Source organism: Cloeon dipterum, chromosome X, assembly GCF_949628265.1.
Source record: "Cloeon dipterum chromosome X, ieCloDipt1.1, whole genome shotgun sequence".
Lineage (NCBI taxonomy): Eukaryota > Metazoa > Arthropoda > Insecta > Ephemeroptera > Baetidae > Cloeon > Cloeon dipterum.
The window spans coordinates 28,771,832-28,788,090 of NC_088790.1; the positions used below are offsets into that span (position 1 = coordinate 28,771,832).

The 16,259-nt window shown below is 38.1% G+C and overlaps 3 protein-coding genes across 4 annotated transcripts; all 3 read left to right on the forward strand.

Annotated features, from left to right (window-relative positions):
- Window positions 1-2,843: 2,843 nt before the first annotated feature.
- LOC135947203 (uncharacterized) lies at window positions 2,844-4,572 on the forward strand. Its single transcript, XM_065495866.1, has 6 exons — window positions 2,844-2,904; window positions 3,082-3,146; window positions 3,664-3,770; window positions 3,875-4,076; window positions 4,135-4,260; window positions 4,311-4,572. Exons 1-6 carry the CDS (start codon window positions 2,844-2,846, stop codon window positions 4,500-4,502), a joined length of 753 nt encoding a protein of 250 aa, XP_065351938.1. The 3' UTR covers window positions 4,503-4,572.
- A 3,142-nt stretch (window positions 4,573-7,714) lies between these two features.
- LOC135944870 (uncharacterized) lies at window positions 7,715-9,423 on the forward strand. Its single transcript, XM_065492077.1, has 6 exons — window positions 7,715-7,770; window positions 7,925-7,986; window positions 8,560-8,666; window positions 8,745-8,946; window positions 8,999-9,124; window positions 9,181-9,423. Exons 1-6 carry the CDS (start codon window positions 7,716-7,718, stop codon window positions 9,370-9,372), a joined length of 744 nt encoding a protein of 247 aa, XP_065348149.1. The 5' UTR covers window position 7,715; the 3' UTR covers window positions 9,373-9,423.
- A 1,574-nt stretch (window positions 9,424-10,997) lies between these two features.
- Window positions 10,998-13,674, forward strand: LOC135946839 (uncharacterized). 2 transcript variants are annotated; one of them, XR_010575546.1, is made up of 5 exons: window positions 10,998-11,074; window positions 11,260-11,324; window positions 12,819-13,192; window positions 13,248-13,373; window positions 13,430-13,674. XR_010575546.1 is itself a non-coding variant. In XM_065495258.1 (5 exons), exons 1-5 carry the CDS (start codon window positions 11,020-11,022, stop codon window positions 13,610-13,612), a joined length of 603 nt encoding a protein of 200 aa, XP_065351330.1. In that variant the 5' UTR covers window positions 11,004-11,019; the 3' UTR covers window positions 13,613-13,674. The 2 variants fall into 2 exon arrangements, 1 of the variants encoding a protein (XP_065351330.1); XM_065495258.1 differs by having other exon boundaries at window positions 11,004-11,074; window positions 13,019-13,192.
- The last annotated feature ends 2,585 nt before the right edge of the window (window positions 13,675-16,259 follow it).

Genomic DNA, 16,259 nt, shown 5'->3' on the forward strand with positions numbered 1-16,259 from the left:
CCCTTGAGTGGGCTGGGTCCCTGTGCGGCCTGGTGCGCCCATATTATCCGTTCGCGGTGTTATTGGCACCGGGGTTTCAGCATTCGTGTTAGTGCAGTGCGCGCCCTTCCCGGTCCTCCGGTCCTCCGACAGGGATAAAAAGAGCAAAAAAAAATTGACTTCTGAAATTTTGACCGCGGCAGCCGGGGTTGTGAAAGTTTAATCCTGGCCAGCATAATTATCACATCGATTGTTGTACATATAAATAAATTGTTTATTTGATCGCCTTTGTTAAAACGCAGGTTAGGTTTCACGCTTTTACGACTGTACCCCCTGCAAGTAGCACCATTCCTGGAATGGTGGTCAGTAGTCGATTCGTGCTTGTCCTTACAGAGGAAATCGCTTTTAGGTATGAGTTCCTTAAATTCAATATATTTTATGATTTGCGGTTGATTGCAGCTTGCAATCATGATTATTCATCAACAGTGTGGAAATAACTTGACACTTTAACTTCACAGAATATCAAATTTCACAATTACTGACCAGTATGGCGTTTTTCGGACCCCTGTCAGCAACGGATCAATCGTCGATGACCTGTATACATATTTCAAAGTATGTAAGAAATTTGTTGGAGCAACGTATCCACTCCGGGAAAGTGACTTTAACAACCTGACCACCGCCATCCCTAACGCTCAGCTAATTTTTTTCAACGCAACATCGGTATTAATTTTTCAGAGTGTCTTGTTTGTTCTTATAAACAATGTAATATTTACAGCCGGTCTTAAAGAAGGTGACTGTCCCTGTGATGAACCAAATCGACTGCGCTAACGCAACGGACTCGGCCCCCGCAACACTTACCGATATTTGCGTGGATAGCAGTGGATTCACCGACTTGTGCCCGGTTTGCGCGATTTAATTTTTTGTTTTGCAATGATCAGAAGACAACGCAATGTTTTACAGATCTTCATTAATCAAAGTCCGGAAAAAATAGAGATGTGGCTTCCAATGCTAGCTATTGGTGGCCAGGTACAAGGCCTTCCTTCTAATACAGGCTGCAACGAACCTTATTGGCCAGCAAACAACATCGCTGTTTTCCGCCAGAATTTGACTAGTGAAATTCCTGTTGTGGATATCGTTTAGTGAAAAGATTTTCCCATCAGAAAATATTATTTGTCAACACAATAAATTTTCTCCACCTGGTTATCTCGGCTTTTTGAAATGACATTTTGATATTCCTGAAATTATCTGAAAGGGTTATTGTACTAGGGTTTTTGGATGCAGAATAACATAAATCAAAATTTCCTATTTCTCCCAGGAATATATTTGAGACAATCTTAATCGCAAAAGAGATATTAATTTTTGAAAGTTTGTTCAAATTAAATTCAAACCTAATAAAGTTCACGATTAAATTAAACAATAATACAATTTGTATTTTCCATCTGATTTTGGGCAGATTTGACTTCCTACTGATCGTAGAACATTATTTTGAAGATTCCAGTTTAATATATTTTTGATTAAATTTCCCATCAAGAGTGCTTGAAAATAAAAGCAGACGAGCAGCTATATTAAAGACTCTCAGTTATTTTGTTATTGATCCAAACAGATCAGAGAGACGCGGTCGGACGCCGCTGATGGTTATGGAGGACAAGCCTCATTTCTGCCGTGCAGCTTTGAATCTCGGAAAAGGCAGCGATCTGTCTGGTCTTGTCAGTGGCGACCTGCGCCTCCGCGGAGCGGAGCCGGGCCGTCCGCCGAGCAGCAGTGCCACCAGGTTTTCTGTTTCTGCTCGCACTGGGCAAGCGGTTCACTTCCTGACTGCTGCAGTGAAAAAAGGGGAGATAGCAGAACAAAGGCCGGTGCTGAAATGAGGTCGTCAAATAATTTTGAAGAGAAAAAGGGTTAAACAATAGTGGTCAAAATAAAAATTAATCAAATCAGTTATTGATATAAAGGAGTTTTCACCGGAGGATTTAAGACATCAAAATACAATTTTTGAAGATAAACTCAATCAAGAATTATAGCGTTGGTTCTGTGCTGAAAATACTAATTCGGAGTCAGTTATGATTTAAATCAGGTTGATGACTCATTGATATTTTTGTACTTGTTAATTAAGGCCAATTTTTTTTGCTCTTTTTATCCCTTGTCCGAGGACCGGGAAGGGCGCGCACTGCACTGGCACGAATGCTGAATTCCGAGTGCGAATAACACCGCGAACGGATTGAATGGGCGCACCAGGCCGCACATCTCAGGGACCCAGCCCACTCAAGGGCCACTTGCCTCCGCACCGAGGACTGCATTGAAACGCTAGACATTCGTCCCGTGAAGCCAAATCACGCATGAAAAGCTGGAAAGGTGCAAACCAGCAAGTAGCGAGTCGGCGCCGGTGCGCCTCCCAGCCCGTTGAGCAATTTGAGCAATTCGAGTCACTAAACTAACCACTTTTTTGCCATCTCTGACATTGAATAGCCAGTATTAGATCTCCCAACTGCTCAAATACCTCACATTGCTTTGACACTCCTCAGAATGCCTTTTAACAATGCGAGCCAACGGAGGGACACGTATTTTTTCCATTTTATTTATCATTTTGTATAATCTGTTTTGAAATTCTGAAAACAAAGGTTTTTCGTTCTTTCACATTTCAGCTTTTCTGCAAAGGAAGCAATAAAGTGATAAGAAATAAATTATTTACCTTAAAATTTTAATGTAAATGCAACGGAAGTGAAAAAGCAGAAGATAAAAAAAACAATTGTTTATTCACAAGTTCGTGGCTTTTTAGATTGTAAAAGATACCATATTCCCCCTTGAGATAGCGTTTTTGTATAAAACCAGGTGGAAATGCGACTGTGGTTAAGGAAGCCCTCAAAATGCTGATGTCCAACATGGTTATTGTCTTCGGCTTCTTGCTCTGCTGCCCATTTTTCTTAAGTATGATTTTTCGCATTTCGTTTCTTTTGTAAACTGGCTAAATATTAATTCAAGGGAACAAATTAATAATGTGTATAATGTTAAACTCGTGAAGTTTTTTAATCTCATTTTATTAGTTAATGGGTAGACTTTACTACGGACACTTTTCTAATTAAAATATCGTTTCCGATTTTGCAGTGCTTGTAGAGCAGGGCCAAGCAGTGGTGATTACTGACGCAATGCCGTCCGAGTACCCATACGTGGTAAGGAATTTTTGTATCTCAGAGTTTTGGGATTGGCCGAAACGAGATAAAAAAAAATAGGATGAACTGGTTAAACATTGAATTTGCTTTTGTCAGAAACGTAAATTGCAAAACCGGAGAAATTGTATATCTTTCCCAATCTTGAATGATTTAATATAAAATTATTATTATAAAAAATTTTCATTTCTCTTTGAAAAATATGATCTTCTTCTGCTTTCGTTTACCTATCACACTTATTATTTTTCTCTTTTATGCTGCTTTCCTATTTAGTGAATTAACAAATTAAATTTAAACGTTACGTCTGTGTGGCCTGGGAAGCTTGCAACACGAACATTTCGCTATTCGTTCGTGTTGCAAAACATTAAACATTATGCTGATTTCCAAAAAAGACTTGCTCATCCCAATTGGACTTTTGACTTTTCAACGCAGCTGCCGCAATCACGAAAAGTCTATCGCATCAATTGTTGCACACATATAAATATGTAACTGATTTTACCTCTCTTATTTTAAAACGCAGGTTAGGTTTTACCTCTTAATTCCTATCGCACATACCGAGATCACTACTCCTGGACTGGTGGTCAGTAGTAAATTCGTGCTAACCTTCGTATCGACCGCTGTGTTTGGGTATGAGAGTTCCTTAAATTCAATATATTTTATGATTTGCGGTTGATTGCAATCATGATTATTCATCAACAGTGTGGGAATAACTTTACACTTTAACTTCACAGATTTTCAAATTTCACAATGACTGACCAGTTTGGCGTGGTTCGAACCCCAGTCAAAAACGGAACAATCCTCAAAGGCGCGGCTACATATTTCAAAGTATGTAGGAAATTTGGTGGAGCAAAGTATTCGCTCCGTGAAAGTGACTTCAACAACCTGACGACCGCCGTCCCTGACGCTCAGCTGATTTTTTTCAATAAAACATCGGTATGAATTTGTCAGAGTGTTCGATTTGTTCTTATAAACGTTCGTAAATTTTTTTAAGCCGGTCCTGAGAAAGATGACTATCCCTGTGATGAACAAAACCGCCTGCGCTACTGCTAAGGGAGTGAACCCCTCAACAAATTCCTATATTTGCATGGATACCAGTGGCTTTACTGACTTGTGTTCGGTTTGTGCGATTTAATATAATTTTTGCAATGATAACACGTATTTTTACAGATCTTCATTTTCAACGGTACCATAACAATGGATTATATAACTGGTTGGAGTCCATTGCTAGCGATTGGTGGCCAGGTACAAGGCCTTCCTTCTGATAAAGGCTGCAACGATACTACTTATTGGTCATCTGGAAACCTCGCTGTTCTCCGCCAGAATTTGACTGCCGAACTTCCTGTTGTGGATATCGTTTAGTCAAGGTTTTCCGATCAGAAAATATTATTTGTCAACACACAATAAATAATTTTCTCCGCCTGGTAATCTCAGCTTTTAAATCATTCCATGAATTTATCTACCCTTCATTTCTATATTCTATTTTTATATTAAAATCTGCACGATTTGTTGCTGAGATATCTCTTTGATATTCCTTTAATTATCTGAAAGGGTTATCGTACTAGGTTTTTGGATGCAGAACAGCAAAATTCAAAATTTCCTATTCCTACCATGTGAATATATCTTCGCGATTTTAATTTGGTCTAAATAAGAGGCTGCTGAATCGTAATTTACCATTAATTTTAAAATTAATAAAACATATTTTCGCAGATTCAACTTCCTACCGATCGTAGATTTTTATTTACATATATTTCTTTGCAGTTGGAATAATTGTTATTTACACATCACAGGATTTACGGGGTGGTTTTGGATTGTAATTAATTTTAGCAGAATGAAATTTGCGTTCTTTGAATTGAGTTGTATGCTTTTTTCAATCCCCAACTCAAATCTGAAGTCGATTTAGTTTATCTGCACGAGTCCTTCACCAAGAAGAGAGAAGATTCAACACTGTTTGCGGACAGCGGTGGCCGTCGAGACCTCTCGATGCCTGCCTTTTGTGTCTGGGAGTGCTCAAATGCGAGCGGGTGACGCCCGAGCCCCAAAAGCTCTCACACCCACGGCGTCCACCCCTCGTAGTGCTGGCACAGGTTGTCCAGGCTGGTCGACTGGCTGATGATCATGCCCACCTGCTCCTGCACCGTCATCGCCTTCCCCGCGGCCGGCTCCACGTCCCGGCCCTCCAACTTGGACTTCACTCGACGCAACACGCCCATCGCAAATGCATTGCGTTCTTGCGGAGCTGCGAAAAAATTATTTTAAATTTAAATGCTACTATGTAAGCTTTAAGAGATGATTTGGAATCGTTTATCTTACAAAAGGGACGACAGTTAAGGCTCAATTTCAAGCAAAATAAACAAAATGATATAAAATTTAAAAAATTGTTAAAATTTCCGTTTTTTTTGGAAAAGTTTTTGTTGTTTAAATCGCAATATCTCTCATCTCCTCGTTGTGTAATGTCAAAATTGAAAAGTGCTTTGGATTTCTCTCGTCTAGCCAAATCAATGAACACAATATTTAAGGTCACGATCATTAGGGGTAATTTTATGACAATTTTGAGTATTTTTTATTATTTAATCACCTTTGAAAATTTACCAATTCAAAAAGTTTTTCAATGCTTGGAAATTCTATTCTCATGGTTGCTTCCACTTTCAATTATAGTCCACTTTGAAAATTTAAAACATTTTTTTATTTCAGGGTTCTATAAGGGTTTTAATTTAATAATCCTATTGAACTGTTAGAGAGTTTCTTACTTTTCAATGCACTTTGATATTTTTTATTTTTAAAATTGATTGAAAAATATTTCATGAAATGACCCGTCATGACCTTTGACCAACGCAAATTTTGTCTCATTCGTTTGGACATGACTAGAAGAATCCATAAAAAATAACATTGGTGAAATTTTAAATTCAGCATTTTTAAAATCAATTTTAGTTTCATTTTGCTGTATATAAGAGCAAAAAAGGCAGTAAGACCTGCGCCCATCGGAGATGCAAAATTACTGTCACAAAATTAAAGGAATGCGGTTCTGCATTAATCTAAAATAAAACGAGTAGAAAATGTTTTAAATATTCCTAATTTTAGCAATTGATACCTCTTATTTTAAAAAATAAATTTTACCAATTAGAAACGTAAATTTACTATTAAGTAGAAATTCGTGTTGAATTATGGAATGAGGAACCTTAGAAAGCTGCATTTAATTACATGATTTTTATTTAATCAATCCGTGCCATTTTTGCAATGAGATAAAGCGTTAAAATTGTGCTCATCGTCAGCAATATTAGACGTACCTTTTTGTTTGTTATCAGCGTTAGAAACTAAATCTCGATTGGACGAGTGGATAGCATTTTTCGCGGTTTTCAGTTGGCGGCTGTTTTCCAAGCTGCTCGCACTGGCACAAAGCTGACACGTCCATCAGGCCGCTGTAAACCAAATTAAACATCGGAGTCAGGCATTTTTAACTAGATTTAATTAAATTGAGCGTATCTATTGCTTGTTCCAAGTTCCAAGGCGCCGAGCAGGTGCAGCAGCACAATTTGATGTGGTGTAGCACCGCACCACGGCCGAGTTCTCTTTCCGCAAGGTTCTTTTAATTTATGAAATGTACTTCCTTTTTTAGCGTCTCTCTTCCTTCATCCGGCTGAAAGGAAAGAAAGGAAAATAATTAAATATGTTTATGTGAATGGCGTTTCCTTTCCTTGTGAATGCATATTAAAATAGATAATTCTAGAATTTTCTACGAATCTTTACTTTTGCTAGTGTTTCCAGGAGCAGTTGGACTCTGCTCATGGACGAGTCTCAGTTCTGCCGAGCAGCTTTTAATCTCGGAGAGGGCGGCGATCTGTCTGGTCTTGTCAGTTGCGAGCTGCGCCTCCGCGGAACGGAGCAAGGCGGCGTCGACGGGTTGCCCGCCGAGCATAAAAGCGCCAGCCGCTTTGCCACCTTCATGGCCAGGTTCTGCTCGCCCTGGGCAAGAAGTGCGCAGTTCGTCGAGTTCACTTCTTGAAAAAAGGGGAGATTGCAGTGAAAAGGCCGGTGCTGAAATGAGGTCGACACATAATTTTGAGAAGAGAAACAGTGGTCAAAATTAAAATGGAATTATAAACAAATCAGTTATTTGCATCACTGGAGAAAGACGTCGGAATTATTACGATTTTTTTAAAAATGAATCAGGAAATCTAGCGTTGGTTCTGTGCTGACCATATCAGCGGAAACATACTAATTCGCAGTCAGTTATTAATTGACTCATCGATTTATTTTGGACCTGTTAATTTGAACCGCTCACGGAGCGGCACGTATTTTTTTTCATCTTAATTATCTTTTCAACAAGCTTTTTTGATATTCTGATAAAGGTATGTCTTTCTTTCACATTTTCTGCAAAGGAAAAAGTGATAAAAAATAAGAAACCATTAAATGGAATTTATCAGAAGCGGAAAAGCAGAAGATAAAAAGCAATTGCTTCTCGACTGTTCGAAACTTGCAGATTGTAAAAGATACTACGTATAATATTCCCCCTTTGAGACTGCGTTTTGTATAAAAGCAGGTGGAAATGCCATCGTGGTTAAAGAGGCCTTCAAGATGCTGTCCAAAATAGTTGTCGTCGGCGTTGTGCTATGCTGCTCATTTTTCTTAAGTATGATTTCTTGCAATTTGTTTCTATTATTCTAAGCTGGGTAATTGTTTTTTAAGAAATGTATCAACCTTCTCTGTAGAGGTTATCAATATCTTTTTTTATTATTTTATTCATATTAGACTTCATAAAATAACCTAATTCTTTCCGATTGCAGTGGTTGTTGTGCAGGGTCAAGCAGTGGTTACAGACGCAGATCCGTCCGAGTATCCATACTTGGTAAGTAACATTTTTTCGGGATCGGCCAGTACGAGATAAAATGGAACTAAACAGGGTGGCTGGGAAGCAACCTAACGCTTCATTTGGATTGATACGCGAAGGGCAACAAATTTTTTTTTTTCATTTTGTTCATAATGTATTTTGACAATTTTGCATAAACATTTGATTTAGAATTAAAGCAAACTCGTCAATTCAAGCAATCTTTTCAACAGCCATAACTCTTTGAAAAATATGTTTCTCTTCTATATACATATTGCTCGACCGTTTAACCCATTGAAACTTGTTTTCTCTCTTTATTGCTTTCTTATCTAATGAATTCCAAATTTAAATGTCGCCTGTGTGGCCTGAGAAGTTTGCAAAACGATTATTAATTTGCTTTTCGTTCGTTTTTTCAAAACCTTAAACTAAAAAAATGCTTCGCTGTGCTGATGTCCAAAAAAGCTATGCTCGTATGCTAATTGGCATCTCAAATTTTGAACGCCGATTATGTGAAAGTTTAATCATGGCCGGCATATTGCATCAATTAATTGTTTTACATATAATGCAAATTGTTTTTTACCGTTAAAAACGCAGGTTCGGATTCACGTTTTTTACCCTGGCGTCCCTCTTGATATAACCCTTCCTGGAATGGTGGTCAGCAGTAAATTCGTGCTAACCACTATTCCGACAAGCTTTTTAAGGTACGTGAGTTTCTTATTGCACCTTGATAACAAAATGATTCAACTGTGTGGAAATTACTTGACATTTTAACTTCTCAGCTCCTATAATTTCACAATGACTGACCAGTTTGGCGAGGTTCGACCCCATGTCAAAATCGGACCAATCTTAGACGGCCGGTTTACATATTCCAAAGTATGTAACAAATTTCGTGGAGCAAAGTATCCGCTCCGTGAAAGCGACTTTAAAAATGTGACGGACGCCATCCCTGACGCGCAGCTCCTTTCTTTCAATATCACATCGGTATGAATTTTTCTGAGTTTCCGATTTTTTGTACTTATACACCTTTGTAAAGCCGGTCCTGAGAAAGGTGACTGTCCCTGTGATGAGCAACACCGACTGCGCTACCGCTACGGCCTCAGACGCCGCAAACATTACCAATATGTGCGTGGATGTCAGTGGTTTTACGGACTTGTGCCAGGTTTGCGCGATTAAAATATGTATTTTTTTGCAATGATCAAAAGCAATGTTTTACAGGTCTTCTCTTATAAAAGTATAGCATATGAATCTGCTTGGGGTCCAATGCTAGCGATTGGTGGCCAGGTACAAGGCTTACCTTCTTCTAATAGCGGTGAAGACTCATGCAACGGATCTTATTGGCAATTTGCAAACCTCGCAGTTTACCGCCAGAATTTGACTACTGAAATTCCTGAAGTGGATATCTTTTAGTAAGAGATTTTTCCGATCGGAAAATATTATTTGTCAACACAATAAATTTTCTCTGCCTTGTAATCATCGCTTTTTAGTCATGACACATTTAATACCTTTCCCTTTTTCTGAAAATCAATTAATATTAAAATCTCTAGGCTTTGTGGCCGAGATATCTTTGATATTTATGAAATTATCCGAAAGGGTTATCTATCGTACTATAGGGTTTCTGGAGGTAGAAAAACTGAAATCAATATTTCCTTTTTCTCGCAGGAACATGTTTGTGATTTTTGTTTGCCATTTCAATATTTTGTCTAAATGAGAGGCTGCTGAATCGTTCTTCGTTATTTTAAAATTATTAAAAAACAATATTTAAAAGGCAATATGCGTTTTCAAACACTCTACCACCGATCGTAGATAATTAATTGTATATTTCTTGGAAGTTGGAATTAGTTATCTACCCCTTAAAAGTTATACAGGGGTGGTTTGGGCCGTGAATAATTTTAGCAGAATTAAATTTGCGTTCTTTGTATTGAATTGTATGCTTTTCCCAAACATATATAGCCTCAAATCTGAAGACACATATTTTAGTTTATCTTGAGTCCTGCACCAATAAACAGAACATAAAATCGCTTTTGAGAATGAAGATTGAAATTTATTTTGGAATAAATTTCCCATCATGTGTGCGTGATGGGAAAACGATGGTACGCGGTGAAAGATGAGATAAAAGCGGCCCGCAGAAAATGGGCAAAATGTTGCGAGATTGAGGGGAAAATGTAATTAAAAGTGGGTTTCTCCTCGTAGGACGCGTGAAATTCGCTCCAGGGCTGCAAGGAGAGGGTGTGCACCCCCCAATGAGTGAGCGGGGGTGCTCTCGAGCGAGCGGCCGGTGCTGTTTGCAAACAGCGGTGTCCCTCGAGACCTCTCTCGATGCCTGCCTTTTGTGTCTGGAGTGTTGAATCAAGCCTTCAATTGCGATCGGGAAGACGCCCGAGCCTAAAAAACTCTCGAGCGAAGTGGCCGCGGTGTTACTTTTATGCATTCAGAGTCGGCTATGATATATATATAAAACATAGGTTGACTAGGTTACTCGTTACATAGTAGAAAAGTGGCCGGTGCTGAAATGAGGTCGTCATAAAAAAGAATCAAATATATAGTGTTCAAAATAAAAAAAATTGAATTCTAATCAAATCAGTTTTTGACATGGAGCAGTCTTCACTGAAGGATAAGACATCAAAATAGTTTTTTTTAAGATGAGTCAGGAATTCTAGCGTAGGTTCTGTGTCAGCGGAAACATACTTTTTCGGAGTCAGTTTGTCGTGTAAATTAATACATTTGTATCTGTTAATTTAAGCCACTCACGGAGCGGCGCGCATTTTTCCATTTTGATTATCATTTTCTTTACAAGTTGTTTTAATATTCTGAAAAAGGTTTGCTTTTTCTGTCCCCATTTCAGTTTTTAATTATACAGTGATAAAAAAACACAAGTACCTTTAAATTCAGATGTAAACATATCAGAAGCGGAAAAGCAGAAGATAAAAAAGCAAGTTCTTCACGACTGTTCGTGACTTTTGCAGATTGTAAAAGATATTGAAATGTTTTCCCCTTGAGACTGCGTTTTGTATAAAAGCAGGTGGAATTGCTGATGTGGTTAAAGAGGCTCTCAAAATGCTGTCCAACATGGTCATCTTCGGTTTCCTGCTTTGCTGCCCATTTTTCTTAAGTATGATTTTTCGCAATTTCAATTCTTTTCAAAACTGCGGGTGGTTGTTTTAGCATGGGAAAATTAAATAATAATTATTCATGCTCGTTGAGTTTTAAAATCTCATTTTTATTCGTTTAAAGCAAGACTTCATCAAATCAGAACACCGGCCACTTGTCTAACTTAAATATTATTTCCGATTGCAGTGTTTATCGAGCATGGTCAAGCAGTAGTGGTCACGGACGCAGATCCGTCCGAGTACCCATACGTGGTAAGAACATTTTTTAATATCAGTTTTCGGGTTTGACCGTAACGTGATAAAATAGCAAAAAAAAGAGAGACACTGCTTAGCAATTTAAAGTTTGAATTGGATTGATACGCGCAAGACATCAAATAAAATGGACTAAAATTTGCAGTTGATCAAATTGTTAGTTTAAATAACGATCACAACGATTTGCAATTATTAAATTATAATACCTAGAGGGTAATAGCTATGTTAAAATTCATAATTGGCCAAATTTGTAAAAAATAAATAAACCTTTTCTTTTAAAGAGGATTGATACTGCAAAATCCTGGAAAATGCTTGTTGCCAATGCAACTCTTCCCTTAGGATTCAGTTGAAGCCTAAATTGACCTAAGAAGCACTGTAGTTTTTTGAGAAAATTGGCTGGAAAGTTACCGTGCTTTTCGAATGGTAATGGCTGTCTCCTTACTTGAAATCCGATTTAATTTCAAAACCAAGAGTTTCCCCAATAAGTGGAATACACCGTTGAATAGATCTCGACGAGAGGAATCGGAATATGCCAAGAAAATATGTTCAAGCACTCTAAATTTTGGAGAAAATTTGCAAAATTTGAATTTTTTTTTGCTATTCGAATTTTTTCTGTAGGAAGGTCCTTTTTTACTATTGCAAATTGTTGAACAAATTGTTTATCGGTCAATTGTTTAAGGCATTCAACAATTTAAATAATTTTCAATTGTTGCCCAGTATCATTCTACTTTAATTGTCAATATTGTTTGCGCTTGATTTTCGATTCGAATTATGTATGAACCCTTCTTGACGAATGAGCTAAACTTTTGTTAATTTGCATGCAAACTTTGAATTTGGATTTGCCAGAAAATCGTAATGAGTAAAACCGGAGAAATTTTAGCTCTTTCCCAATCTTCAAAGAATATTTAAAAGGTTAAGATAAATGTTTATTTATCAGTACTTTAATTGTTGCGTTGCACAGACATCGTGTAACTAAATAGACATCGTGTAACGACAACCTGCCTTATTTATTTATTCAATATTTTCATTTTATACCTACATTATGCAACGTCAACTCATTTTTCGTTTCGCGCCATCATGCAATTTTTTCTGCGTTTGTAATAATTCTTTTCCATTTTCGTTCATGCATTTTAACAATCGTCCTGCTGCCGGTAAAATTGCGCATAGCTCAACAACCAAACTCAATTTACCTTTGATACTTTATTATTGGTTTCTTATTTAATGAATTACGAATTAAATTTAAACGTTTCGTCTGTGTGACTTGGGAAGCTTGCAAAACGAATATTTTGCTATTCGTTCGTGTTGAAAAACCGTAAACTGAGTCGCCTTAAAATATACACTTGTCTTGCTGATTTCCAAAATAAAAAAAGGATTGCTCATCCCAATTGACTACTGAAATTTTGAACACGGCGGCCACGATTGTGGAATTTCAATCATGGCCGGCATATATAGCGCATCAATTTTTATGTAATTTTTTCCTCATATATGTTAAAGGTCAGGATTTTTCTTTTTGCCAACGGCGTCTCTAAATTTATCACCACTCCAGCAGTGGCGGTCAGTGGTAAATACGTGCTAATCTTTTTAACGCCATTCGCCTTTAAGTAAGAGTTCCTTAAATTCAACAAATTCTGCGTTGGAAATTAATGATCACGTTTTAACTTCACATAATTTTTAATTTCAAAATGGATGACCAGTTTGGCGTGGTTCGAACCCCTGTCAAAAACGGAACAGTCCTCGGTAGCCAGTTTACATATTTCAAAGTATGTAACAAATTTCGTGGAGCAAAGTATCCGCTCCGCGAAAGTGACTTCAACAACCTGACGACCGCCGTCCCTGACGCTCAGCTAATTTTTTTCGATAAAACATCGGTATGAATTTTTCAGAGTGTCTGGTTTGTTCTTATAAACAATGTAATATTTACAGTCGGTCTTAAAGAAGGTGACTGCCCCTGTGATGAACAAAACCGCCTGCGCTGCCGCTACAAACCCGGACGCCGCGAAAATTGCAGGACTTTGCGTGGATAGCAGTGGCCTTACTGACTTGTGCCCGGTTCGCGCTATTAAAATAAAATATATATTATTTTTGCAATGATCAATGTTTTACAGGTCCTCTTTTATGATACTGAGGAATTGGCATTTACTTGGATTCCAATGGTAGCGATTGGTAGCCAGTTACAAGGGATTTATTTAAGTGATTCCGGCTGTAAAACAGCTCTTTGGGAATTTTTTGACATCGCTCCTTTCCGCCAGAATTTGACTAGTGAAATTCCTGAAGTGGAAATCTTCTAGTACAAGATTTTCCGATCAGAAAATATTATTTGTCAACACAATAAATTTTCTTCGCCTGGAAATCTCGGCTTTTTGTCACGACATGAATTACCTTTCCTTAATTTCCATAAATATAAATTAATATTGCAATCTCCATACGCTTTGTAGCCGGGATCTCTTTTTGATATTCCTGAAATCATTGCCGCACTATATAATAGGGCTTTTGGATACACAAATTTGCTTCTGCAAAGATTTTGGAAATTCTTCGTAATTTCAAATGGTTTTAGTCTAATGAGGCTGCTGAATCATTCTTCACTATTTTACAATTATTGAAACAATAAATTGTTTAATGCCAATATATGCGTTTTCAAACTGCTAAATTCAAGCCTAATTAAGTTTGACAATACATTTAGTATTTTTAATCTGATTTCCTTTTTGATTAATTGTTTATTACTCTCCAATGTCATTTGCACATGTACAAAGTGATCAGGTCACTGAAACGTCGGCGGTGAAAGATGAGATAAAAGCGGCCCGCAGAAAACGCCAAGATGTGTCCAAAATGATGGGATTTCGAGGGGGAAATGGAATTAAAAGTGGTTGCTCCTCGTAGGACGCGTGTAATTCGATCCAGGGCTGCGAGGAGAGGGTGTGCACCCCCCAATGAGTGAGCGGGGGTGCTCTCGAGCGAGCGGCCGGTGCTGTTTGCAAACAGCGGTGGCCGTCGAGACCTCTCGATGCCTGCCTTTTGTTTCTGGGAGTTTTGAATCAAGCCTTCCAATGCGAGCGGGTAGACGCCCGAGCCTCAAAAGCGCTATATGGTCGTTAGGATATAATTTACGACAGATATTGAGCAATTTTTATTGTTTATAATTACTTAGAGCAAAATGAAGTTTTATTAAATACAACAAAAGCCGTTCAAAAGTAGTTCAAATCCACGTTTGAATTGTGTGGAAATTCCAGACTCGTTATTGCTTTCGTTTTCGAGAAAACACCTTTGGGAACTGCCTGTCAGCGTATGCAACCTACTCGGCAGGTCACTTTTGCTCCGCACTCGTCGCTGCAGCGGCGGTCCTACTCAAAAGCCCTGCAGCAGCCGAAGCGACACGAGTGTCTTACCTAAAACTCAAAGCGATCACACGCCTGAGGTATTTTTTTTATTAGTGATTTTAACCTGGTGTGCTCAAATTTAGTGTTTTTTTGAAAATTTAAAATCATCGGTAATATTTTCATCACCATTCAGGTTCTATAAGCGTCTTTCAAAATCTGCTTGCTGTTAGACTCTTCTTAAAATTTTCTAATGAAATGAAAGAATTTATTACTTTTTGTAGCACGTACTTTTTAATTTTTTAAATTATCCTAAATTTATCACAAAATGCCCATGATGATATTTGACTTAACTAAATGACCAGGGATGTGAAACTTAGACGATTGACTATTTTTTTCTGAGCGGGACCATCAAATGAGCACGAATCGTGCAATTTTTTGCTGTTTGTAACATAATTGATATTGTCTAAATCTTCCAAACTATTTTTTTTTTGCTCTTTTTATCCCTGTCCGAGGACCGGAGGACCGGGAAGGGCGCGCACTGCACTAGCACGAATGCTGAAACCCGGGTGCCAATAACACCGCGAACGGATTGAATGGGCGCCCCAGGCCGCACATTTCAGGGACCCCGCCCACTCAAGGGCCACTTGCCTCCGCACCGAGGACTGCTTTGAAACGCTAGACATTCGTCCCGTGAAGCCAAATCACGGATGCTGGAAAGGTGCAAACCAGCCCGTTGAGCTATTTGAGCATTTCGAGTCACTAAACTAACCACTTTTTGCCATCTCTGACATTTGGGTAGCCAGTATTAGATCTCCGAACTGCTCAAATACCTCTCATTGCTTTGACACTCCTGAGAGTGCCTTAACAATGCGAGCCAACGGGCTGGTTAAATTTTAGTCATGAAATTAATTTTTTTGTCAAATTTTCTTAAATTTAATCTCCACGCCATGTTGCTTTTAATATTCCCAAAAATCAATCTGATAATGGCAGATTTGACTTCCAAAAAGATACTTTATTGGAAAGTTGGAATTAGATTAATTACGAGGTTGAATTTGAGCCGCAATAATTTTTAATTAGCGTTCTTAGTGTTGATTTGTATTCTTTTCCCAATCATAACCTCAAATCGCAAGTCATATATGTGTAATTTATTTTTATTTCTGAACCAACAAAAAATGCTTGAGAATGGCCTGCCTAGAGAGTTGGAGAAGATTCAAATTTTTATTTTGATTAAATTTCCTTCAATGTGCGTGCGTGAAAATAAAATCAGGGCGGCTATTAAGACGCAGTTTTTTATTGATCCAAACAGAACTGAGAGAAGACTCAGCACATTTCTAACTACGGCAGCTAACACGCACAGTTCTCGCTGCTAAAAAAGAGACCGATAATGCGCGTCAAAAAATGAGATAAAAGCGGCCCGCAGAAAACGCTAAAAGATGTGTCAAAAGGGCAAAATGTTTTGATATGGAGGGGAAAATGGAATTAAAAGTGTCTAAACTGTTAATTTGAACTATATACTCACGGAGCAGCGTGGAAATGGTTTTTCTTTCCACTTGGAATATTATATTGTAACAGTCATTCGAATATTCTGGAAAGTTTTGCATTTTCGTTCCCCATTTCAGGA

Excerpts from the sequence above, each read along its gene's own strand:
- LOC135947203 (XM_065495866.1), top strand. The coding sequence starts at position 2,844 with ATGCTGATGTCCAACATGGTTATTGTCTTCGGCTTCTTGCTCTGCTGC. Across the intron at positions 2,905-3,081 it reads CTGCTGCCCATTTTTCTTAA|TGCTTGTAGAGCAGGGCCAA; the intron begins GTATGATTTTTC and ends CCGATTTTGCAG. Across the intron at positions 3,771-3,874 it reads GTATCGACCGCTGTGTTTGG|ATTTTCAAATTTCACAATGA; the intron begins GTATGAGAGTTC and ends TTAACTTCACAG.
- LOC135944870 (XM_065492077.1), top strand. The coding sequence starts at position 7,716 with ATGCTGTCCAAAATAGTTGTCGTCGGCGTTGTGCTATGCTGCTCATTT. Across the intron at positions 7,771-7,924 it reads ATGCTGCTCATTTTTCTTAA|TGGTTGTTGTGCAGGGTCAA; the intron begins GTATGATTTCTT and ends TTCCGATTGCAG. Across the intron at positions 7,987-8,559 it reads CGTCCGAGTATCCATACTTG|GTTCGGATTCACGTTTTTTA; the intron begins GTAAGTAACATT and ends TTAAAAACGCAG.
- LOC135946839 (XM_065495258.1), top strand. The coding sequence starts at position 11,020 with ATGCTGTCCAACATGGTCATCTTCGGTTTCCTGCTTTGCTGCCCATTT. Across the intron at positions 11,075-11,259 it reads TTGCTGCCCATTTTTCTTAA|TGTTTATCGAGCATGGTCAA; the intron begins GTATGATTTTTC and ends TTCCGATTGCAG. Across the intron at positions 13,193-13,247 it reads TTTTTTTCGATAAAACATCG|TCGGTCTTAAAGAAGGTGAC; the intron begins GTATGAATTTTT and ends TAATATTTACAG.